We start from the raw sequence: 25,795 nt of genomic DNA, 5'->3' as shown, positions 1-25,795 counted from the left end.
TTCGGATTTGTTTCCTAGTGATCCTATCGATGATGCTGAAGTGGTTAGTCAATTCTGATGTCAGCTTAAGATCTCAATGTTCCAATTGGCATTGATAAAGATTCTGGGTGATATCAGCCTCTAATAGACATTTTTGGGTGAACACGATACATCTGAGAAAGAATCTTCCAATGCAAACTATGGTGAGGATCTGATAAAGTGAACTAGTCCATGTGCGTTTTTTTCACTTACACGATGAACAGACTACAGATATCTGACTTATCAAAGAACGATCTTTTGCAGATCCCTGCACTACAGCAATAACAGAGAGAGACCCAACTCACGGGTAATTAAAGATAGGTTCGTGTAGTCTCTGAAAGTTCCTCAACTGCTAGCCATTACGGTGAATGTTCAAGATGGATCCCATTCTTCCTGCGACTTTTGCTGGGAAGAAATAATGTGTTAATGCTTCTTTCACTGCAGCAGGCAGGAGGCTTTTCCTCTTTTTAAGATTTTTGAGGGTGAATAACTGCTAGAAAGCAATGCCTTATCGAAATTTTAACTTGTGTTGTATAGAAGCCGTTGAAACTCCTCAGCAGTAGTCTCAGCTGGTGAAAGACATCTCAAGGTTGAATTATCCGGGCTCTCCAAAGCAATAATCACTTACATCACCTTCAAGCCTATTTGGAGATTCCCTCTGAACTTCGGCTGTTGGAGAAATATGGCCAAGCAGCTGGAGGTATTTATTGTCTCGGACTCTCGATCGGGTTACATATATCCTCTTGTGGAATTTATTTAGTGCGCATTGCGATTTCTAGCCTGCATCATTTTCAATAGTCAGCTTTTTTTTTTTTTTCTTTTGAATTGAAATGAGTTGAAGGACTAAAGTCAATTGGTGTAATCGAACCGTACCACTAGTAGTACCGGAAACAATATTATTCGCTTGTAAGATCCAACAGCCCCATTGCTAGTGACAGAATCATGGTATCTTTGCACGGAATGAAGCAGAATTTCTGGATTAACTTTCACGGCCTGGGAACTGGAACCTATAACAAAAGGAATAAGACTTGAGTGATGGGGAAATACCTAAAAGCTTATGCAAATTATGAATGCATGGTGAATCTTCTTAATTAACGTGTTTTCCCTTATGTCTAGTCTTAAAAGGGTTAAAAAAAAATGTTCGTTGTGAGTATGACATTAGCCCAAACCTAAGCAGAAGGTCGAATCTTGTGGTGCTCAACGTTTCTTTTGTTAATTTCTACGTTCTGATTGGAATCCCCGGGATTTGTGAGCGGTGCAGAGTCCTTGACTTCCATTGAAGCAGCAGCTCGAGAGACGCCGGCAACTGGATTTGTTTTGTGCATTAGTCCTAATGGTGTGCGTAACATGGACATGGGCAGCGGCTGTCCAGGAAAGCCAGGCATCTGGATTCCAGGCACAGCAGTGGCTCCTGGAATGGGTGGCATTAGGAACTGTGCTGGGTTGCAGCCAGCACCCATTTGCATTCTCCCGTCCATTCCAATTCCCATGGGAGGGAAATGACTCATCTGCGGTGCAACTGCATGCATTTGTTGCATTCCTATTATTCCTGTAGGTAGCATCATCGAAGGCATACAAACCCCTGTTCCCATTGACATCATCTGCATCAAGATTCAAGAAACCGCCTTAATTTATTAGGTCATTCCTGCCACGCGCGCATGCGCACACACATATATATTGTGGAGGTCGTCATTTTTTTCATGCAAGCACGTGTAATAGAATTAGATTCTACTACTATTAAACTACATAACTTTATAGTGTGTTAAAAAATAACTCTACAGTTTAATAGGTGTCCACATTTAAAAAATAAGCGCTCCCCTGAAAATAACTAATATATATATACACACTCATTCAAAACAAAAGCATCTATAGTATGGTGTTTATACCATTACTTGAAACTGAAGAGTCTTTAAGTAATCAATGGCCTCCTCAAGCACCGAAGCTTTGTCCACCTAAGCATCATCCGTCTGATGTTAGGAAGTGGTAAAATAAATAAATAAATATTTTAGCTAAGGTGACAGGTAGGGTAGCCCGCAGCCCGGTGCTGTATATAATTAATTACCTTATTGCAATTTGGTATGAGCTCCTGTAATGCACGCATTTTCTTGTTGATCTTATCTCTTCGCTTCTGAAGGCAGATAGTCAGCCAATTAGCGATATATATATATATATATATATATATAAGTGTGTGTGTGTGTAGATTAACTACATTGGAACATGCATGCTTTTCTTTGTTTCTGAGTGGGATCACTAACTCACCCGTTCATATCGCTTATGAACTTCAGGAGTTCGTTTTTTCCGGTTACTTTTGCTGCCCCGAACAGTCACTGCTTTTCTCTCCAGTTTCTTCTCATACTGCACCAAACAAAATTGAACTTTCTTAGAATCATAGCAAAATTAAGAACATGAAAAACAAATCAGGGGCTGGGTAAGTTTACGTACTTGGTCACAAGGACAAGCGGATACCTCGGTATCTTCATATCTCCTCTTCAAATTAAAAGTAGTACACGCAGGATTATTATTTGAAGCTCCAAGTGAGCATAAGGAAGAAGACGGAACTGGTGGTTCTATACATTTTCCAGCATCCAGCTTTCGTTTGACAGTATTCTCAGCCGGTAAGCTCGAGGTTCGGCTGTAATCAGCTTCCGATTGTACATCGGGGACTGTGACTGGGACTGGTTGTAACAGCTCCGCGTTTGTGTCTGCAGAATTCAGCTGGTTCTGAAATCCCTTAACACTCGCTGAACCATTAGCTGCTGGCGATAGCAGTCGAGGCTTATTTTGCACCTTCTCAGGCTCAGCTCTTGAGAAACCTCTCCTACTGCTTGTTCGCAGCGCTGGAGATCTCAAGAAAAGAGAAAAGTTAACTGGCTGCTCTCTTTTCTTTTCAGGTTCTCTTTTCAATACATCCAATGAAAGTAGATTCGGGCTGTATTTAACTCGTGGCCTTTTAAGTGGAGTTGAATCACGAGACTGACGGTTACCCGTTGGAGTTGGGGTAGTTTCATGCACCGGAACAACTTGAGAGTCCTTGCGTAGCTTATCATCATAATCAATATTATAACCTGTAGCATGTTCCGAAAATGCATTAAAATGGCTTTTATACGATATTTCAAGCAGCGATTCATGTTGGTTCTCATTCTTTGGAGGAAAGGTGTCTGTATTTCCCCCATTTTCCAAACGAGCATTGGACGAGCGAGAAGCATGATCAATGCACGAGGAAGTGCTCTTTTGAGTTCTCTTTGAAGAACCTCGCATGCGAAGTTGACCATCTTCCCACACAAGCTCCAAAAATTCTTGATTAGACCTGCATTAACAGAAATTTCATCAACCTTTAGTCCTCCAAAAATAGGAAACACTTGCTTATTATGCTAGGGTAGCTGAGGAAAATCTTACATGGTCAAAGTTAAATTAGCGCTCTTCTTGCTGGTCAACTTCAGCTGGGCGATATTAATTGGATGCTGTTCCGAATGCGTTTTGTCGTCGCAACCATTTTTTTTTTAATTTTAATTCTCCGTAGTTGAAGAGATATTCTAATGAATCAAATTTGGGTTTGATCTCATCAGTTCTTGTACTTATCAGAATATAAGAATAGACGATAATATATAGGATAAGTATGATAATAGATAAGAAGAAGGTGACGAAAACACAGTCTCAGATAGCTAACTAGGATCGATGTAATTTCTGTAAGCAGCCGAAAGGCTGATTCTATATTGGCATATTTGTAAAATCGAATCTGCTTGCTTTTTCACTCTACGCGCTTCCCAGATGGAGAGAGACTGCTACGAAATCAGACCATTTCATATCAAATAGTCAATTGAGTCGAGTGTTCGAACAACTTAACTGTTTATATAATAATAATGAAAGAATCCTAAGAGATGAAGTGCCAGCCAGCATCCACAAGAACTAGTGCACAAAATTTAAGCACGTCTACTCCCATCCTCGCAACCCTGTGGTAATGGAGTTGTCCAAGCCTGGTGGTAGGATCCCACCTTAACGTTTCTCTTCTTGGGCGAAGGATGTCCTAATTAGTAATTTGATTTCTGTGTAAGACTGGGGGTGGACGGAGAAGGACCCATTTCTTTGTGACACAAAGTAGGAAGTGACCCATTCGGCCATTTGCTTTAGTAATTGGGCCCCTCTACTTCACGGCAAAAATGACAGGAAAAATATCTCATCAGTCACGTTCAGTTCTTTGCAATTATAGACTAGCCTATCTGCTCCTTATCTTATATTTCGAAGGCGACGTTTTCCGATATGATGAAGACACAACTCTTTTTTTTTTTACCACGAGCCCACGAATATACCCACGTGGAGTGGGGTCCCCGCACCCCAAAAGTACTTCACCTGCAGTCCTGCACTCTGCCCTCACAACATCATATCGTGCCCTCACAACCAGGGAAAGAAGCAAAATACTAGGAAGAAAAGCGTGTCCTTCACGTGATGCCGTGTGAATTCACGTGCCCTGTGTTGTTCTGTCGGCACTTTTTTCCCGCCTAAGCGACGAAGCAAAACCACAAGCGGTCATGCTAAACAAACAGATAAGATTTTGTATTTGCCAATTAGGCGAGACCACTTCAATGATAAAGGAAAAAGAACTCCAGCCTAACAATTAAAAAGCATAATTTTATGAACCCAAACGTACCAAAAAAATGTACATGCATAATAATAACACTTGAAAATCGACCGATTTGAAAGCACAGTGGCAATACAATTGAAAATGGACGCAGTGCAGGAATGTGAGTGAGCACACAACGTCAGCATTACGTATTCTTTGTTCATCAAATAAATCTCTCTACAATTGCAAGCATTCTTCTGCATACTACATGTTGGAATATAATGAAAAGTAAATTCCTACGTAGAGGTCCTCGACTAGAGGATTATAAGATCAAGCATCAATAAAAATCTCCAGCTCTGTCTAATTATGGACAAATTCTCCTTGTTGCTAGCGGGCTGTATGAATCATGTCAATTTAGAATACCTTCTTCTTTCAGACTGTGAGCTATTACATGTTTCAACTGGAGCATCTTATTCCTCGCCGACTGCAATGAACAATGAAAATAACAATCACGTTATACTAGTTACATGAGAGTTGTTGCATAGCATTTACATAAACTAAGGCACAACTTGATTAACTTCAAAATGGAGCACTGTCTTTTAAGGATCTAACTTTCACTCACTGGATATCCCAGTAGAATCCCAAGAATTAATGATAAGTTGGCCAGATTACAAATATACCAAGAGAGATTACTTCTTAAGCTGCTTCTAGTTTGTCAACACCTAGGAAATTGAATGCGCTAAAAGCAGTTCAGCCAAGAATACGCCAAGTGGGTGTGGCCATCTCATGCTCATAAAAGTCCAAGTGCCTAAATCTCCAATTAATTTAATAAACAGAAGACCAACCTATAAAAATCATATAAATAGGAGAAGCTTGCCTCATGGACGGTTGTGATTCTTCTTTGGGCATCATTGAGTAGAGTCTGAACTGCCTCTTCCACCTGGAAGATGAGCTTTTGATGCGATGTTCCTGTCAACACAAAAGATAACTAATAAACCAAAATCCTGTACAGGACGTTCAATAAATGATAATGAGAAATAACATGGCACTGTAAAGATTTGAAACATCCATTTACTTGAATGCACTTAAAATTGTCAACAAGTTTTTGGAAGAGGCAGAAAAATGAAATGGATCCAATTCTGTTTAGATCCCAAAACACACTTATTTTTCCACCGAACAGTTAAAGATATTGATTTCTTTTCCAAAATTTCTGCACAAATTTAGGGACAATCTCATATCTATTCACATCAGTGACTCATCCAGATTGAACCTTTGATTAGCCTTATGCAAAATATATGGAATGATTCATCTTCCGAGACATGCAGTCATCCTGAGACCCACAAAGGGACTGCTAACCTCATTCGTCAACTGCTTCCACTCAAAGAATTAAATTAAATCTTACTGTATTCTCGGTCCCCAAAATCACTTGAGCCATATGGAAAAACCTACTTAATTGTTTGTAAAGCAATTATACATTGACAGAGGTGGAAGATATATATTAACAACAATATCAGTTATGAAAATATATAATAACAGATTTAATCGTTATCATACTCTGCTTTTTCACAGTTCCCTTCAGTTCAATCTGGTGGGCCTCCAGCTCCTCAATGGTACTTTGGCAGCTCTGGAGATGATGATGAATGTCTTCCTTGAATTTTTGATGAATCAAACTCAGTTGTTCTTGTTGCTCTGCATTAGAAACAAAAGCAAAACGTCAAAAATGAAAAAGTGAAAAAATGGACATGACATCTCAACAGCTAAATTCCTAGAAGTGAATTTCTTGAGCTATTATTAAAAACCCATAAAATCGGTAGCGCCATAATACATTGATTAAAGAATTAACTGTATATCTGCTGAAACTGTCCCTTCAGGGGTGACTTAGATAGAAGTCCTGAAACACCATAGATGTGTACTATGGTGCAAGAAACACCACTAGATTTTCATTAATTTAGGCTTCTTATCTCAAGCAACAAGATTATAAAGACAAATTTTAAGATAAAATAAAGCACTTTTGCTAACAAAGTTACGAAAACCAAACGAACTATTCAGTTTACATAATTCGTTACCCTCAAATCTTGTTTCCAGACGCTTTCTTTTTGATTTACTGAGGCTTGTCAGCTTCCCTCTGGAAGATCATCAGTTCAGACCTAAGTAATTTATTTTTGCAATAATAAATGTCAATCTAAAAAACCTACATATCTGTTTGGATCTGTGACTCAACATTCTGCAGCTGTAAATGTATCCCCTCAGAAACAGACAACAAAATCTCAGAGGACTTCCTTTTCGTAGCAGCATCCATTTTCCTTCTGAAATTTTCTAAACCAACAGCAAACAATGTGACAGCCCTGAAACATTGTCATGTTAAACCCAAGTCAACAAACAGATTGGAGCTAAGATAGTTTCCTAAGAAAAACCATAATTGCTTCAGTTAGCATACAAAGGAAAAACCTTGCCAACTCATCCTCTTGGCTCTCTTCTGAAGGTTCCAGGAACCATTCTCTCTCTCCATTGTCTGCTCATTTGGTGCAGAAAAAGAGAAGAAAGAATTTAAAAACTGATATAACATTTTAAGGAACATTTCATATGGAGATGATCAGAGCAGAAGATATTGACATATAAGTAAAATTATACCTTTTGTGGAGAGCGAGGTGGGACTGAATTGATCAACTCTAATGCCTTGATGGTTGCAAAGCCGTTTAGTATGACAATGCATGGAGTTTGGTTCCTCACTAGTGTGAATTTCTGGAGAGATGTTTCGGTTATCTGCATGTGACCATAAGATGAAGCCAACAAAGTGGCTGACATTATGAAATAAAAGAGACGAATCAGAAAATTTAAATTCTTTGAGAAGATGTCATGCTCTTTGAATTGGTTTACATACAGAGGAATCAGGAACTGCCTGTTGAACCAAAATTCTAAGAAATATGTTGGACAGCAGAATAAATCAAAGGATACCAAAGGATATCCGAAAGATGCCTGTACTATTTTGTCATACCCAGTATCCTTAAAGCCGAATTTTGAACAACTCTAAAACCAGTGATATCTTGACTCTTGACAAATTAAAAATCCAACAAACTTTATAAAACTTGTTTTAGTCTGACAAAATTTCTTTTGAATTATTGAAAATTATATGTCGTTTGTATTAGGGGTGAAAACTAAAACGACTATGACCCTTTTTCTAATTGAAACAGTTTTTTTTTAAAAAAAAAAATCATTTTGAACGCACTGAAGTCAAGTGTCCTGGGCATTTCTGTGGGGAAGGTAGAATCTTAAAGAAAAGAATGAAATAACTAAAACACCAATTACCTAGGAAATACCCTAATATGAAAGGAGATCATAGTTAGAATATGATGATGTTTATCATTCCTAAATTGAATGTACTAAACCTATCATACAAAACTGCCAGTAATAACATCTAAGAATAAGGAAAGCAAACATGCAACAGTATGGGGAAAGTATTTTAACAGGTTCTGCAATGCAACTGCATTGCACAAAAATATCAAATGAAGCTCACGCTAAATTAGTTTTCACAAAAGAGATCAGCAAAAAAAACAAAAAAGAGTACTGGAAATCTATTTATTTCAAATTTTAGAAATATTATTATCAAGCAAACATACATTCGTATGCTTTGATGATGGGGGAACCATCTTCAGAGCTCCCAAGATCCCCATCTTCAGATGAAAATTCAGCCAGGTCTTCTTCTGCGTCTTTTTTTTCCTTCAAAGGTGATGGTTTTCTGGGTGAAAAATGTTGAAGTTCTTCTGCATCACCCTGAAGCATAATAAGGAAAGGCAAAGGCAGGAAAAGATATTCTCACATTGATATTATTGCATGTAATCAACTAACATATCCCTCAGATAGCAATTAGCTAAGGATACAGGAGACTCTGTTTCTGCATCTGACCCAGAACAATCTGGTTTTGAAGTTTGCAAAGCCCTGAAGCTACGGATGGCTCGTAAGCTAAATCTTCTATATTTCAGCGGAGGATCGTGAACATCTTGCTCCATTTGGACTGTTCTCGGAGTGGAGCAGGGAGAAGGGCTTAAGATAGGAGATTTAAAAGCAAATGTTGGACTTTCGATCACATCTGGTGGTTCAACAACATTCTTCGAAGATGGATTGCTGCAATCTTCTTGATGTTCCCTAGTTCCTGCTGATGCCAGACTGTCACCCCTCTGATTCATCTTTTTCAAATCTGATGGTTGATGAAACTCGTTGTCTTGCATTTTATTATTATTTTCAAAGTAATCTCTCTTATTCTGAGGGGGGCAACCATGAATACTGTCCTCTTTATGATCAAGTGTTTTTTCAGCATGTGTTGGAGACACACTTTTGTTACTTGCTAGCTGAGGCTCATCTGCATTATCCTTTTCAGCAAAGGAAATTTCATGTGGCTCAATGATTGATTTCTTTATCTGACCTTTCTTCAGCGTAGACATTAAAGAGCCAAAGTTGATAGCACCATCCAGGTTCGCAGACCTTCCATCTTGGAAAGAGTATATGTTCATTTGGTGTTTTTGTTTGGTATTAGAGGATGAACCAAGTTTAGTTTTTTCTTGTAGCACTTTAGTTGAAGCTCTCTTTCTGTACAAAGATCGAGTTAAGGGTCTACTTGTAGGCTGCTTGGGACTTTCAGAATCAGTTTCTATAGTATCTGAGTTCTGCCTGGGTCTGACAATTCTGTCACCAATTTGATCAACAAATTGCTCTGGCTTCAACTTATCCACACCTGTTTCCTTAGCCTGAGAATTAGAAGGCTGACTTTTGGGTGAAGAAACAGTTGCCAATATCTGCCAAAGTTTTGTTCTCAAAGTTTCAGTTCTGTTTTCTGCTTTATCCGTTTTTTCTGCTGCCACAACTTTATCCGATACGATTGCTTCTTGTGCAGTTGCAAATGTGAACTCTTCCACCTGCACTTGGCTCCCATTCTTCCCTCCCTTCCTTGAATAGGTTATGCCATTAAACTTCTTCTGATTGCTATCTCCAGATCGTAAAATAGAAGAATGGTTTGCAAAAAACTGAACCGAATGTGCTAGTTGTGCATCCTTCACTCTATTAAGCTTTTTCTGCCTCCCACCAGTGGCAGGTCCGCTAGAAGGTTGATTAGTGCATGGGACAGTATCTGAAATGGGTGCATTTTTGTAAAAGAATCGTTTAGTAATCCAAGGTGACCTCATCTCCTCTGTAGCGTCAGATTGCTTTCCTTTGGTGGCAGCTGAGGCACCCTCACATTTATTTTCTGCTTGCATGGATTTTTCTTTGTTCAGATTCATCCTTTCCACATTTGGAATTTTAGCCTCATCTTCCTCTGCAGCTTCAGGTTTTTTCTTGTCTACAGTAATTCCAATTGAGATCTTTCTCAGTTGGCTAGATGGACGACTATTGCTTCCAAAACTCTGACTTCTGGTCATTCCATCCTGAAACATAATTTGCAGCTCATCAATTATTCATCTTCTCAGGAATTCATTTAGGTTGCAATTATTCATCTTCTGGTCATTCAATTATTAGTTCAGATGGCAACTGATGATTTACTTGGAGCTTTGATTAAACAAAATTCAAATATGCTCAATCGCAACATTATAACCCAAATTCAAATATGCTGAGGCACACACACTTATTTTAAACACAGGGAAAGCCAAATTCACAAAATGTGCAAAACTGAGTTACCAAATAACCAGTTCTATAAAATCATTATGTTGTCAGCGTGCCCTCACATAACTTCTGAGAAGGCAATATTTACAAGATATACACTATTGGAGTTCCAAACAAAATTTGATTATACAAAAAAATGACCAATATATCAACTGATCAAGCAAGGTCTACAAATTGCACAGAACTACAAATCCAAGCAAAAGCCATTCTCCACGCAACTCTTAACAACTAATTAAACACACACACAATCTCAAGGAAAACAGCAATAAAAAACTGCCACAATCACTATCCCAAGTAAAATCCAATAATGGACAAGCATAAATCTATGCAGCAAAAATGAGTTTATCAAGCATCTTAAAAACAAAAGGGTTAATTATTTGATCTTGGAAAACCATTCTGTAAACGAGTTACTATCCGAAATTTTAGAATTAAATAAGTATTGACTTTATGAAAGGATCTGTGATGTCGGAAATAAGTACAGGCCATCTTTTATCAACCTAGGACAACAGAATAATTTTAGTTGAAATATAATTACACCAAATCTTCTAGCCAACTTTAACTAAGAAGCAATGAAAAAACATCCTATTTATGCTGTAAATTCTTAAAGTTGGCATTATCATCCCTTACGTCCTGTAATTTTTGTCGCACATCAACTTCCTTCTCACTTATGTCTCGCAATATTTGTCGCACATCAACCCCCATCTCACGATTTCTTAAGCTGCAAAGACGACAAACCAACACCACCAACAACAGCTGTAACCTAAAGAGTAACAAAAACAATTAGAGTAAGAAGCAATTGGAACCAAAAAAAAAAAAAATTCCAAAACTCAGTGTGGTAACTGAAAAAGAAAATTACGAGGGAACTAAGCAAGGTAGATTGTTACAAAGAGAATAAGTTCAAAATTAGCATTGCCATCTACAAAGAACGGATCAGATCTAACAAGAAGACAGGTTAAAACTAATTTCAAGCATTCTCAATTTTCCACCGACTACAAATTTTCGATCTCAGTAATTAAGAAGCAAAACAGGTAAAAATTGTGCAATTCAAAAATCAGCTACCATAAAAACCCTAGAACGACGACTTATGCGGTTTTAAATACAAATATTTAGGTTAAGATCCGCCATAACGAGAAGTCTAAGAGAAAGTGAAAAATGACGAATAAAAAGTTCAACTGATCAAATTTAAAATAGAAATTCATAGGAAGATAAAGGATATCGCTCACTGGTTATTTGGCAGCGTAAAGGGATGAGATGCTCGTTTCGAAATTCGTGCGAGAAATCTGAGATCTAGCAGAGAGATTTTTTCTTCACGGGAGAGAGAAAGTGATCAAATTTCGGATCGCGAAGTTTTGCGGCGAAACAAAGAAGCGGGAAAATCAAATGGCCACTGATTTTTGAATCGAAAGTTCGAAACGACCGAATGCGAAGTGCGCACCGCTCTTCCTGCAAATTGACGATTTTAACCCTCGATTTTAAATTGTCCGATAGGAACGGCGTGGCAAAGAGTGCCCGCCGCGAGGAACCGATTGTAGTGATGATCATCAATCTAATGTTTGAGTCGACATTTGGACGGCTTTGGTTCGTTCTAGGAAAATTTTGTTGAATCTTAAAATGTTACACGTTGCACCATAACTTGTCCAGTTGTAGTGTTATTATACGTTTTTTTCTCACAATTTCCCTGATTTTGTATTTCTTTTTCCTACATTTAAAGGTTCACGACGATATATCAAAGCCCTTTAGCTGTTTAAGTCTATAGTGATTATGATAATTGTGATAATATATATTTTTATTTCAAATAAGAACGTAAAAAGTAAAATTATCATAATCATGGAATGTATTCAATTTATTATGAAATTCAAATGTTACAAATTTTCAATTGCATGATTTTGCTTATACTTTTAGCATTGGATCGACATTTTTTCAGTTACTATTATCGCGCAACTAAGTTGTTCAAAAGGAATTATAGTAATTGTAACTTTTTAAAAACAGGTTACCCATCATTTGTTAAACTAAACTCGAAAATATTTAACAAATTTTCAAAGGGTGATGAAAATTTCACCCTTCTTTTTGTGTAATAACACTCCGTTTATGATTTTTTTTTATTGTATTTATAATTTTATCCTCAAACAACTATTTTATTCTTTTTTGAATTTTTATCCACCGTAAATTGGCATCCACCAAGGCATAGATTTCAACCACAAAATCAAATTATATATGGCGTTTAAAACCTAAAGAAAATAGAAATTTATGGCTGGTAGTTGGTTTTGCTAACAAAATATTTTTTCCAATATATGATGAATCGGTGACCCAAATAAAGATCTACTATGGGGGTCAAAATAATTTCAAATTTCAAGCTTGATTGAAAAAGTAATTTAGGGTGTGTTTAAAATTAAGGTTCAGTAGAAGTTATAACATTAAAGTATTTGGTAAATATTAACTGTTGTAAGTTAAAAGTTATATTAATATGATTTGTCACTTAGATGACGAAAAATATATTTTATTTTTAATAATTTTTAAAATTATTATTCAAAATTTATATTTAATACATATTATTAACTTTTTGTTTTATAATTATATTTTTTTCACAACAGCTATATCCTAAAAAGTACAACACTTCAATACCAAACACAATCCTAAACATCTAAAGAACCAACCTCATTCCTCAAGTCACCTCCTCCCATTTCACTTTGTAGTTCTCGCTAATCAAACTATTAGTATGATTCCTTGTGTTGCTGTAGTTTCCTGAATTCTAACTATCATCGTATAAGAGTTCTAAGAATTTAGGAGGCTTCCTCGCATACTATGCTTTTTATTTTTTGTGATTTTTTTCTCTTGAATATATTTTTTTATTAACTTTTTTTTAATATTGTTATACAGGACTGTTACTGATGTACTACCCAGATTCTTTAAATCCTCTCTAATATTCGAGGGGTGTCCACTCCACTTACATTTCGTGAGAGAAAGACTGTTTTCACTCAATTATTTGATAATTGAAGGAGGATTGAAACTAACTTTCATAATGCTTTTATAAGGGCTCGAACCCTTACTCTCAACATTGTAAGTGTAAGGGCTCTCCCAATGGGGCAAAAACCCATTGATTTATCTTTTTCATGAACTTGAAAACAGGATGGGAGTAAATAAGAAAATTGAAAATAAGGGAAAAAATTCGTTATTTTGAGGGTAAATTTGGTATTAAGCGGATGTATTTTAATTTCGGGTGGAAATATATCTACCAAATTTCAGATTATTTTATAATTTCTACTGTTACAAATCGGACGCTTGCAACCGTTAACTTAACAATAAAATCTAAAGGTTTAGAAAAAGAGTAATGATATAGCCACAAACTCATGTGCAAATTTATTTTGTACAAATTGATGTGGTATTAATTCATTGGTTGAATTAAATATCTCTTGACTCAAATGATTTATTTTTATTATTTTATATTTTTATTCAACCAATTAATGAATACTACATCAGTTTGTACAAGAATTTATGACTGTATCATCACTCTTACAAAAATACATTAAAGAATTGCAGACATCGATTTTACCTAAACAGCAAATGGGGCGTTAATGATATTAAATTAAAAAACCTAAGATGACCTGGAAGTAGAGTTCTCCGAATCCCCTAAACCAATAAATATGGCATTAAAAGAACAATTAAAAAGAAAAAAGAATGTGCATCATGGTCAAAGATAATGAGTATTAATTATGCACTTGGTTCAATTTGAGACTACCAAATTCTTTCTTAATCTTTGGTATTTTTATTTATTGCATCAAAATTATAATTAAAAAGATAATTACTGATGCACATCTGCTTCTATACATACATATTACAATCTACTTACAATACAACTATAGGTTTATTGAAAGTTGATAATAAATTATAGCATTCTCAGAAAATCTATGGAGAATGTCTGTAAAAATTTACACTAAAAAATAAAAGATAAATGAGTTCCGAGATGAGAATTATGTAATCTTTCCTTTACGATAATGGAAAAATACACATAGTGATATGCATTAAAAATTGGTAATGCGAGAAATAAATTAGGTCTCGTTAGCATTACTCACTTACTGTAATAGTTTTGGACTTAAATGAAATTAGATTTTACTATATAAGTATGTTTTTAATTTTGATAAAATAAGCATGGGTCCGATTATGGTAACCTGGAGTACCCCACAACATATGCAACACTAAATAACAAAAAAAAAAATCAACAAAATTTAATAAATTCCGACAATCTAAATCTATGATGTATGATATCCCAGTACCGTAGTGACAAGCAATAAAAATGCCATCTTATTTCCAATGTTCGTTCTATGTCGGCACAATGGCTTCGCCGCCATATATAATAGCTTAAAAAAATATTAAAAAATAAATATTAAAGACATGCAACCGTTATAATAAAACTAATGATAGAATTACAAGTTATTGTATGAATTTATATGATATAATTTAATTAATTAGATTAAATATATTTTGATTCACGTAATTTATTTTTATTATTTTATATTTTCATTCAATTAATAAATTTATGCCGCATATTTTGTACAAAGTTCATAAGCGTGTCAATATTTGGACATTTATATTTTTTTTTAGCAAAGTCTGCCCTTTAGGTCATTCATTTTTAAATCGGAGACGAATGTGTCCCTTTTTTATAGGTTTTTTTTTTTAATTCTTAGTATTTTGTAGGATTTCCGATTGGCGATTTGTCTTGTGATGTATTGAGCAGCAACTATTTGCTTGTGCTGACTTTGGCATTGTGGATGAAATTTGCTCCCACTTGATTTATTGAAGCATTCGTTTTTATTCACGAGGTTTCATACTGCAACTTGTTTTAGAGTCCCTTTGGTGCGCGAATCATACGGCTGATCATCGGTGGTGCGTCAATACTATCACAATATTCTTATGAAAAACAAGAGTTTTACTAAGTTACGATTTACAATTCTTATAAAACATGCAAAAAAGAGTAATATGGCAGTGGAGTCCACTTAATTTTTATATTATTTTAAGTGGGCTGTAAGTTTTATTAATTTTAACTGAACAAGACCCTAGAAACAATATTGCTACGAGGTTCACATTTTTTCTCATATTGTACTGATTATTCTTGAATGGATTTCAATGGTCCTATTGTTCCATGGCTCGCTGTAACGAAGTGAGTAATTTGATTTGCAATCGGTTGTCAGACAATGCAATGAGGTTTTTTTTTATAAGTGGGAAATGGAAACTTATGTTTTGTTTGGTTTGAAAAAATTAAAAGGAAAGGAAAGGAAGAGACAGGTAAAAAATAAAAGGAAAAAAATAAATTTCATGTCAAATTAAATAATAAAATTAAAATTAATCATCTTTTTTCCTCATTTTAATTCTTCCTCCCTCTCTCTTTTCCACTCCTCTATTCTCCTCTCATTTTTTCTACCCAATTAAAGACTATAATCGAAAGCCATGATTAAGTATGAGATTGGACTAGCTTTTGGGATTAAATATTTATCTCATATTTGGAAAGCCTCGCATGGATTAGAGTAGGGAATTAAATTCAAATTTTGTCTTGAAATCACGGGGTTAGCCATGTCAATTTATGCACCTGTTTAGATGGAATTAGAATATAGAAAAAAGATGTCCATTTATAAGTATTTCATTTATGTCACTAATTTTTTTTTACTTATACCTAAAATTAACTAATTCAAGAATATTTGATGAACCAAAAATGTTTAAGGTTGAAAAATAGAGAAACGAAAGTTTCTGAATTATGAAGTTATCGAATGAGTCTGAATTAATAAAGATAGGGTTTTGGACCCTTTATACAATAACTCTAAATATCGTAAATTTATCAAAATAAGTAAATTTAAAATATTATTTTATAGTAAAATTCTTCTAATCAAAATAAAAATTTTAAAACAGACCAAGTCCAAATCTGACTTTAAAAAAAATAATTCTATAAGAAACAGACGAACTACGGAATGTTCATTTTGTTTGGGAAGGTCACATAAATTGGGGTTATAAGTTTAGGAAGTCTGTTTAACCTTTTTTTTTTTTTTGAGGAAGTCTGTTTAACTTGTTCTCGCAGATTTGGAAGATTTTAGAGACGCGGGTGTATGCAACAAGGTTTTGACTTTTGACTGATTGACACAAAATTTCACATTTGTGTGGTCCACAAAAAACAAACATTTCGCAACTCTGCTCATTTGCACACTTCTCAGTTTCACGATTTGCCAGAAATACATTATTCTTAATGTTGTCGAGATGCTGAGCGTAGAGGGTAACAAGGATAAGGGTTATAGTATAACTTATATGTGCCTGGAAAAGTCAAAGTCTACAAATGGGTGTTGATAATGCCCTTTATTGCTCATATTTCACCACAAACTTAAACTTCTTTGATTGATATAATAGCCTATAAGCGTTTGTGAGTTTGTGTTTGTTAGAGCATCTTCAAAAGCCTCTATATATTTTACTCTTCAAATACCTATTTGTTTACCTATGTGGCAAATAGAAGGATGAAAAAATATGATATTCTCTAAAAGACTCTTTAAATAAAAATAAGTTAATATTATTTTAATCATATAATTAATTTTTTAAAGGAAAAGTTAATAGCAATTAAAATATTTCTCTCTCTTTCTTCAATGAAAAATAATAAAATATAAATTGAAGAGAGAGAAATTAACTCTCCAAATTTAAAGAGAGAAAATCAATTTTTATTTGAACAATCTTAACTGGAATGTCTTTTAGAGCTTTAAATAATGATGTAACTCTTCAAATAAATAATAAAATTTTATTTAAAGAAATTTTTGGTGATGCTCTTAGAGCGTGGTAGTAAATTATGCAGTAATTAGTAAGGAATATGAAACCAGAGCTGCACTCCGCATTTGACAATAATTGAGGCTGAAATTGATTTTAGGCCCATAGCATCACCGGAAGATTATTTATTGAAAAGAACAAGGATCATTAACTAGCTAACTCGTAGAGCGATGAGATTTTTCTAGTGGGCAAAGAAAGCTAAAGTCAAAAGGGAGGTTGAGTAAGAGATACATACAGCGTTCTAGAAGTTGAGCACTTGGTGTGAGTATGTACACCGTATGCTTCCCCTAAGAGATAAGTCGTAGCACAAAAGGTTCGAGACCCAGAAGGCACGGTAACAATTAACAACCTCGAATTCCTCCTCCTCTGCCAAGTGCCAATGCCGACGTTGACATTCACAGACATCTCGCTTCTCCGGCCGACACCATCTCTATTCCCTTGTCCCTTAAAACCCACCGAAAAGCTCCGCATTCACCGACTACCCCTCAAACTTCGATGCTCAATCGCCGAAGAATCCAAAATTTCTCCATCTAAGTTGAGCCCAAATCTCAACGCTGCAGATGCCGCCACGGCAGATTGTGTGATTATTGGCGGTGGAATCAGTGGCCTCTGCATCGCCCAGGCACTCGCCACCAACCACAGCGCTGTTGCTCCAAATGTGATTGTCACCGAGGCTAGAGATCGAGTTGGTGGAAACATCATCACTGTTGAGAGAGATGGATATCTCTGGGAAGAGGGGCCCAACAGTTTCCAGCCCTCTGATCCCATGCTCAAAATGGTGGTACGTTTTAGACCCATATTAAGCTTTTATCATTCCTGCAATTATTAATTTATAAGCTCTAAATGAAACGATGGCCGTAGTTTTGTTGGAATTCAGTTCTACATTTGCATTATTTATTTTAAGCGCTTCATCGTGTTTGTTATGTTATAAGCTAGTTCGATGATAGTTTGAGGCTCAATTAAAGTTTCTTAGATTCAGGAACTGCTTGCGTGCTGTTTTAACGGTTTGAAATTGTTTGCAGGCTTGCGTGTGTTTTAGCTAAAATGTTGAGAAACTTGATTGTATTGATAATGTACATTTTCATTTTAGGTGGATAGTGGGTTGAAGGATGATCTAGTTTTGGGGGACCCAAATGCACCGAGATTTGTATTATGGAATGGGAGATTGAGGCCAGTACCATCTAGTCCAACAGACCTTCCTATCTTTGATTTGATGAGCATCGGAGGGAAAATTAGGGCTGGCCTTGGTGCTCTTGGCCTTCGACCTCCTCCTCCAGTTTGTCCTCTTACTCTCATTTGTTTGTTTAAATTATATTTATCACAAGGCCATACACCCTTTTCATGTTTTCATCAATTGTTTTTCTCATACTATAGACTTTGACAAAGGTGACAGGGTCACGAGGAATCAGTTGAGGAGTTTGTGCGGCGTAACCTTGGTGATGAGGTTTTTGAGCGTCTAATTGAGCCATTTTGTTCAGGTGATATTTGATAATCTGTATTTTCAGTATCAAATGTTGTTAAGCATTCTATCAAGCTTTGGTTGCTTTAACTCTGTGCTTGGGGGTTGGAATTCTTAGAAACAACATTTTGTATAAGTTCCCTAATAATCCAATTGACCATAAAGTTGTTATTGCCGGCAGGGGTTTATGCAGGAGATCCTTCAAAACTAAGCATGAAAGCAGCATTTGGAAAGGTTTGGAAACTGGAGCAGACTGGTGGCAGTATCATTGGTGGAACTTTTAAGGCAATCCAGGAAAAAAATAAAGCTCCTAAGCAACCTCGAGACCCGTAATAATTTATATGTGCTTTGAGGCTTATGTGATGTTTTTCTTAAGAATTTATGTTCAAATTGCTGAGTTGAGTTTTCTTGCAGGCGTCTACCAAAGCCAAAGGGCCAAACAGTTGGATCTTTTAGGAAGGGACTTACTATGCTGCCAGAGGCAATATCTAAAAGGTAACTTCTGTTATTGATCTTATATGCTGTTGATTACATGATTCTGGTAGCATGGTTATTTGCCATTCTGAGCAACAAACAGAAGCCTCTCTGGTAGTTCCTTTTTCTCTCATTGTTGTTCCTCAAGTATGGATGGAAGGTAGAAGATCTTAATGAGATGTGGTAATCTTGGCAGGTTAGGTAGCAAAGTCAAATTATCTTGGAAGCTTTCAGGGGTCAAGAAATTGGATAGCGGAGAGTATAGTTTGACTTATGAAACACCTGAAGGATTGGTTTCTCTGCGGAGCAGAAGTGTTGTTATGACAGTTCCATCTTATGTCGCTAGTAGTCTACTACGTCCACTTTCTGTATGTTTCTTTTGCTCACATTGGCAGATAGGAGCTTCCTTCACTTTTATACTGCCTGAATGTCTGCATCCAGCCTATTCTATACACCCCGAACTAATAGTGATATTTATCTTAGGATGTAAATTTACGTAGGATTTCAATATATTAATTTTATATGAATTGTCCCTTGAGAGGTTGATATGGCATTTAATTGAGTGATATCTTTGGGTGACAAGGATCATTTCATTAGGTCCAAAGAGCCTTTGCTTTACGTGTAGACATGCACAACCATATAATTTTGATCAACTCAAATTTTGACCTCACTCTGACAATCTTATACTGTATGTTAGCTTATAGACTTTCTTTCCACATCTCTACATTTTCTTTGCAGGTAGATGCTGCCGGTGCACTCTCACAATTTTACTACCCACCAGTTGCTGCGGTGTCTGTTTCTTATCCAAAAGAAGCAATTCGGACAGAGTGCTTGATAGATGGTGAATTAAAAGGGTTTGGCCAATTGCATCCACGGAGCCAAGGGGTGGAAACATTAGGTAATACGATGCTTTATTTTCATTTTATAAAGAATAAGCGTCATCAAACCATATTAAGAGCTTTATTTTAAAATGGACTTATTTTTTTCCTCCCTTTTTAAAGGAACAATATATAGCTCATCACTTTTTCCCAACCGAGCACCAGCTGGAAGGGTTTTGCTCTTAAACTACATTGGAGGTGCTACAAATCTTGGAATTTTGTCCAAGGTAAGATAATTCTCATATATTATTTGTTTGTCTGTTGTGTGATATTTTTCCTATGGATATGGTAGTATTTTGATGGTAGAGATGGTGTTTTTGGACTGAAGAATGGTCTGGGGAGAGCCACGTATTCCTCAGGCTATGTAATCTTGGAAGAATTACATATTCTGTTAACTGGCCCCTGTCATTTCAGAGTTCCAGTATTTTTAGGACTTGTGATAGCATATTAAGAGTGGACTCTTTATTTCATGTCTGTATTTTTGTATTTTAGTTATTTTCTCTTCATCTTCCCTTATATTTTTCTCCATCTATCAATTAATAAAATGCCAGAATATACCTTTCTAATTTCTGTTCCCTTTCCCTCTTCCTCTTTTGTTTCTTTCCTTTTCCGGTAGAACTCATTTTTTTCATTAAAAAAAAAAAGAACTACATTTTTTTATTTATATATATGGGATACAATTAAATTAAAAATTCTAGGTTTGGTTCCTTAAATTGTCTCATGCCTATTTGGATGGTATAATAATTTTGGCATTGAATAGTAAAATTATTTTGTCTTTCCAAAGAAAAATAAAGTCATGGTTCCACCTCCGAGAATGGAACATTGTCTTGTAATTAAGACAATACAAGAGTGTTTCATGAAAACATACTGAGATTTTCATGTAAAGGTATAGGAACTTTTTCATTGTAGAGTTGGTGATTTTTGGCTGAATGAAGAAATGACTAATCTGCGTTCTAAATCATCTAGAAAGATACAAAGAAACTTTAGGTAAAGGAGAAGCATATTTTTGCATCTATTTTGCAGTGAGAATTTCTTCAGTTGATTTAATCTGGGAGACATTTAATGGTCAAAATCATTTACAAATTCAAATTTGAGCACAAGAAAATATCATGTTGCACGCATGTAATAGTTATTCCTCAAGAATGATTGTTCTCTAGTTTTCATCCGTCATCAGCCAATCTATCTTTTGTAGCTGTCTTTTAAGTGGAGATATTTATATTGACGAGTTTGTATTCAAAAGGTTTACATCTTCTGAAGCCTTAATCTGTTTCTTGTTACTTCTAACAATACCAATTTTCTCCTCCTTGCAGAAGGAGAGCGAGCTTGTAGAAGCAGTTGACCGCGACTTAAGAAAGATGCTTATAAATCCTAATGCTAAAGATCCACTTGTATTGGGTGTGAGAGTGTGGCAACAAGCCATTCCACAGTTCTTGGTTGGTCATCTTGATCTCTTAGATGCTGCAAAATCTTCTCTGAGAGATAATGGATATCAAGGGCTATTTTTAGGGGGAAACTATGTAGCTGGTGTGGCTTTGGGTCGATGTGTGGAGAGTGCTTATGAGGTTGCATCCGAGGTTTCCAATTTTCTATCACAGTATGCATACAAATAGTTACGAATTTAATCGATGACAGTTACATTATGTAGAAAGGTACCGAAGGGAAGTTTCCCTTTCCCTATTTTGTAGAATTTTATGCTGATTATTTTGCAAGTGGAGCTCCTCTGTACTGGGCATATCATAATGATAGTGAATAACCCCATTTTCGCGTCAGTTTATTTAGTGATTTGCAAATAGTACTTATCAGTGCGCCGAGGGAACGTGGAAAGGATATGGTGCATTGTATATAACATCTTGAGCCTATTTGGTATGTTTTAATTACTCGTGCGATGCAAGTATTAATCACGGGCGAGTGAAGGTCTGAAGATAAGTGGATGCAGTAGATTTGGGTCCCCGCATCCTTGTGCTAATATTAATGACCAGAGATATGTCAAACACTTGTAGACTTTTTTGTGATGATATTGATATGACCCTGACCCAATGTCTAAAACTAGATAGGGCCGCCACAGGCAAGGGTTCGGCCTTCCTTGAGCCGCCGGAACATAGCGGCGGCAGGGCGAGTTGTCATTGGCTGTGTAGTGCTGCGTGGTTCAAAAAATTTAGTACACAGTGGCAACTGCTCGTCTTATTATTTATTTATTTATTTTTTCCTCGAACATGCTTCCCCCCCCCCCCCCCCCCCCTCCCCCAAAAAAAAAGAAAAAAGAAACGCACACACACACAAAGACAAAACAAATCCGATAAAGTGCAGATCTCGGTACTGTGTAATCTTCTAAAAAGTGCAATCTACTTTAAAATGAGCAAGCGACATCACTATATATACATTCTAGTTATTGGAGAAAAGGCTCATAATGCACATAACTCATTACTATTAAAGCAAGTAACAGGGAAGCACAATATTTGATTATTGAGGCTAGTGGCTAGATACTGCGTTGGTGGCTCAAAGGTTGGCCTCGATGAAATACCCAGCCACCCCAGAAAACAACTAAACAAGAGAACACACTGTAGGAAAAGTCACGAATCAATTACAGGCAATGAGACAAAAAAGTCGATAAAGTAAGGCTGGAAATGGGATCTAGCCTCCATAGTAGGGCCTGTTTATGGAGACAATATAGCATGGGAAAATAAAAAGCAATCCTAATTAGTTTGACTGATAATTCTAGAGGAGTAGACATGATGATGGAGCAGATGCGTGAAATTTGAAACACACAGCTAATTGCGAAGAGATTTTGTGGCGGATTTGTGGAAAGGGGCGGGCGTTGGGTGATTATGCTCTAACTTCATAATAGACAAAATAAAAGTCGTTGGAGGAAGAGAAAGTCCCATGATGACCAATTGAAGCAACATTATGGTAGGGCTAGCGGGGAACATTTTTACCTTGTTTTTTCCTTTTTCCTTTTTTCTTCCTCGTTTGTTTGTTAAATTACCCGTTGTTGCTCAGTCTCTTCTTCTCTAACAATTGGCGTTTCTTTAGTTACAAGGAAGATTGCCTGTTCCTTTTCATGCCCATTAATATATAGTTAAAATATTTATATATATATAAAGAATGAATTTGATATGCGTGCATTAGACACGTGGAGTGTAAACGTGGGGAAAGGATAATGTTGTTGAATGTAGAAGAAATCATCAACAATGTAAGTGCACTTTATGTCTTTTCTTCTTTTCCCTGTGTTTGCAAAATTATCTTCAAGACAGGATCTTAAAAAGAAAAGATTTTTTTTTTTTAAATAAAAAAAAGAACATATATGTATGTCTTCAATCTTCTCAGGTGACACTCCATTCTCATAATGATGATGGGTTGTGAGAATTGAGATGCATCAAATTAAAGACATATTATATAATAAGGCTGGAATGCAATGAATAATATTATATAGTTTTTTTTACTAAAATATCTTGTGAAACACTATGGCTTGCAATGGAAATGTTTCATGTCTTACATTTAATTAAACCCACATTAATCTGTCACTCTGTTATACAACACCTATAGTACTCTCATCATTACCAATACCCTTAATTATATGCATTAGCATCAAAGGCATGGGTGCTTAACACGATAATCTTATCCATTGGACATTGATTCGGGACGAGCTGGTCGAATTTAATAGACTTATTCTCGCAAAGGATTCGAACATCGATGCTTTTGTATCCTGTTGGAACATCCAAGGACTCTGAGAATTGTCTACATTCATATAATTCCCTCAACTACCTAACAGTAATAGTATTTAATTTGCTTTACAAAGTATAGTGTTTAAATGTGCAGTTGATGCTATTGAATGTAATTTTCAACTTTTTCTTTTAACGAGAGAGAGAGAGAGAGAGAGAGAGAGGAATTCAAGTCTACTATTAATGCGATCATGAAAGATGATGCTTACGAGTCTTTTTAAGTTTTACCTTAGCGTGAACTCAATGACAAAATGTATATACGTTTAAATAGTTAATTAAATAATAATGCACACATGAAGCACATTTAATTAATTTGGGGTTCAAAAAGGAAATTATGCCAGTTCGGCTTCTAATGGACACGTGTACATGTCGGCTACTCCAGCAACATATCAGGCCCAGCACCAGTCATATGAAGAAAATGCCTCCCCCAACAATCAACAGAGTAATAATCCATATTTCTCTATTTATAGAAGCCCAAGGGTGGCGGCTTCTTCCTCTTCAGTCTCCACAATTGAAGCAAATGGGCAAAGCCAGAGCTGCAAGTTGTTCTTCCTCTTCTACTGAGAGCAGCACTCAGATAAGAAGAAACCTTAGTACTGATCTTCGGCTTGGACTGAGCATCTCGGCCTCTCAACAAGATGACCCTTTTTCACTACCAAGGTATGCATACATACATATCGATTGATAATGCAACCCTGCTTATGATCATTAATTAATTTGCTTGGTTATGATAAATAATGAGTAGTTATTTATGTATATTCAATGTTAGTGTGGGGGATGATGATCAAGCATCGGATTGGCCACCGACAAAGCCGCTTATTATGAGAAGAGCCCTCGAAGAAGAAGAAGAAGAAAACGAAGGCAGTAGTGCTACGTTCTTTGTGAAGGTCTACATGGAAGGGATCCCAATCGGCAGAAAACTTGATCTATTAGCCCATGACGGTTACCATGACTTGATTAGGACCCTCGATTATATGTTCAGCACCAATATTATCTGTAAGTTAGTTAATTTAACTGTATTTTGGTGCAGTTTTAATTAGTTTAACTGGATAAATAAAAATAAAATTAATTTTTAATTGCACAAATAAGCAGGGTCTGAGATGGACGGATCAGTATCAGCTTATTCAGAGACATGCCATGTGTTAACATATGAAGACAAGGAAGGGGACTGGATGATGGTTGGAGATGTTCCTTGGGAGTAAGCTTCATCTATATATTTATCCCTTTAATTAACGATATATTTTTCTTCTATATCTGATTTTTTTAATAAATAATTTCATTAAGTTTTTTTATAGCACAATTAAAGTGATAATCTTGTTGTGTTGTTTGCCTGTAGGATGTTCTTGTCCACTGTGAGGAGATTAAAGATCACGAGGGCCATGTAGCAGTGCCTGCTGAGCTGATTTTGATCGATATATATATATGCCTCTCTTTCTTTTCTAACAACATTTCGTTCAGGAGTGAAAAAGAATAGCGTAGGCAGAAACTTATGTATATATTTTAGAGCAAATGATACGAGCATTAATAGTAGTGTTTTGGCTGTAAATTTTCTTAGTGCATGCATCCTAACAAATCTTTTTACAGCTTCAAAAAAAAAAACGCATCCCATACGTATATAATGGTTACAATTTACAAAAATATTACGATTATGGGTCTACAATACAGTCCAAAAATCTACTGAAACTAGTTCAAAAATCTACTCCCACTTAACAACATTAGAGAAAACTCCCATCATATTCCATATTTTTGTGGTAAGGAAAGAGAGCCTCTATGGAACTCAATCTCGTACCCTCAACAATTGAGAGAGAGCAATAGCCCATTGTTAGGCTATGCGCCTAAGGGCCATCCATATATATGAATAATTTAACTCCATTATAGTCCTCTGCTGTTTGTTTGTTTGTTTAAACATTTTGAGTTTAGTGATAATTTAGGGACACGTGTAAATGATAGATTAAGCAAGTAGTGGTTCTCTATTCTTCACTCGGATTGTAAGATCTATTTTCAAACTATAAAAGAAAATTATCAGACAGATATTTATATGAACTTTTTGAGCGAATTTGGAATTTCACAATACTGTGAAATTCAAAGCCCTTCCTACCATTGTGAACCTTAAATTTGTATAAAAATTCATAGATACATCCACACGAGAATCTTTACTCAAATGTTTGCTTCAATTGCCATAAGCAATCCATGAAAATCTTTACTTTTGTATGGCCCAACTTTCCATCACTCTTTAGAGCGGTGC

The 25,795-nt window shown here is 35.9% G+C and overlaps 4 protein-coding genes across 7 annotated transcripts; 2 read left to right on the top strand and 2 right to left on the bottom strand.

The window, feature by feature from the left end:
• LOC18047007 (transcription factor APG) lies at window positions 1-3,680 on the bottom strand. The gene is made up of 8 exons (XM_006444566.2): window positions 3,415-3,680; window positions 2,461-3,325; window positions 2,278-2,373; window positions 2,081-2,146; window positions 1,905-1,970; window positions 1,188-1,619; window positions 892-1,025; window positions 1-798 (listed from the first exon to the last, which is right to left on the bottom strand). Coding segments are annotated over exons 1-6 (1,527 nt in total). The 5' UTR covers window positions 3,417-3,680; the 3' UTR covers window positions 1-798; window positions 892-1,025.
• A 1,006-nt stretch (window positions 3,681-4,686) lies between these two features.
• LOC18047006 (meiosis-specific protein ASY3) lies at window positions 4,687-11,832 on the bottom strand. Of its 4 annotated transcripts, XM_006444565.2 has the most exons (11): window positions 11,452-11,832; window positions 10,856-10,988; window positions 8,455-9,993; window positions 8,194-8,347; window positions 7,208-7,339; window positions 7,025-7,088; window positions 6,772-6,921; window positions 6,643-6,701; window positions 6,131-6,265; window positions 5,454-5,545; window positions 4,687-5,060 (listed from the first exon to the last, which is right to left on the bottom strand). In XM_006444565.2, exons 2-11 carry the CDS (start codon window positions 10,928-10,930, stop codon window positions 4,986-4,988), a joined length of 2,475 nt encoding a protein of 824 aa, XP_006444628.2. In that variant the 5' UTR covers window positions 10,931-10,988; window positions 11,452-11,832; the 3' UTR covers window positions 4,687-4,985. The 4 variants fall into 4 exon arrangements, 3 of the variants coding, with proteins under 3 accessions (XP_006444628.2, XP_006444627.2, XP_024045329.1); XR_002906695.1 differs by lacking the exons at window positions 4,687-5,060; window positions 5,454-5,545; window positions 6,131-6,265 and having other exon boundaries at window positions 7,014-7,088; window positions 7,208-7,374; XM_006444564.2 differs by lacking the exons at window positions 4,687-5,060; window positions 5,454-5,545; window positions 6,131-6,265; window positions 6,643-6,701 and having other exon boundaries at window positions 6,796-6,921; window positions 7,208-7,374.
• A 5,364-nt stretch (window positions 11,833-17,196) lies between these two features.
• Window positions 17,197-21,961, top strand: LOC18047003 (protoporphyrinogen oxidase 1, chloroplastic). The gene is made up of 9 exons (XM_006444561.2): window positions 17,197-17,801; window positions 18,111-18,296; window positions 18,414-18,498; window positions 18,661-18,808; window positions 18,894-18,974; window positions 19,150-19,321; window positions 19,692-19,851; window positions 19,955-20,058; window positions 21,142-21,961. The coding sequence occupies exons 1-9, from the start codon at window positions 17,400-17,402 to the stop codon at window positions 21,439-21,441; spliced, it is 1,638 nt and encodes a 545-aa protein (XP_006444624.1). The 5' UTR covers window positions 17,197-17,399; the 3' UTR covers window positions 21,442-21,961.
• A 2,068-nt stretch (window positions 21,962-24,029) lies between these two features.
• Window positions 24,030-25,077, top strand: LOC18047002 (auxin-responsive protein IAA20). Its single transcript, XM_024189323.1, has 4 exons — window positions 24,030-24,210; window positions 24,320-24,546; window positions 24,643-24,748; window positions 24,887-25,077. The coding sequence occupies exons 1-4, from the start codon at window positions 24,071-24,073 to the stop codon at window positions 24,933-24,935; spliced, it is 522 nt and encodes a 173-aa protein (XP_024045091.1). The 5' UTR covers window positions 24,030-24,070; the 3' UTR covers window positions 24,936-25,077.
• The last annotated feature ends 718 nt before the right edge of the window (window positions 25,078-25,795 follow it).

The sequence above is a fragment of the Citrus clementina genome, unplaced genomic scaffold, assembly GCF_000493195.1.
Source record: "Citrus clementina cultivar Clemenules unplaced genomic scaffold, Citrus_clementina_v1.0 scaffold_3, whole genome shotgun sequence".
In the NCBI taxonomy this organism is placed as follows: domain Eukaryota; kingdom Viridiplantae; phylum Streptophyta; class Magnoliopsida; order Sapindales; family Rutaceae; genus Citrus; species Citrus x clementina.
The sequence above is the reverse complement of the archived record's forward strand: the minus strand, read 5'-3'. Positions and strand labels throughout refer to the sequence as shown.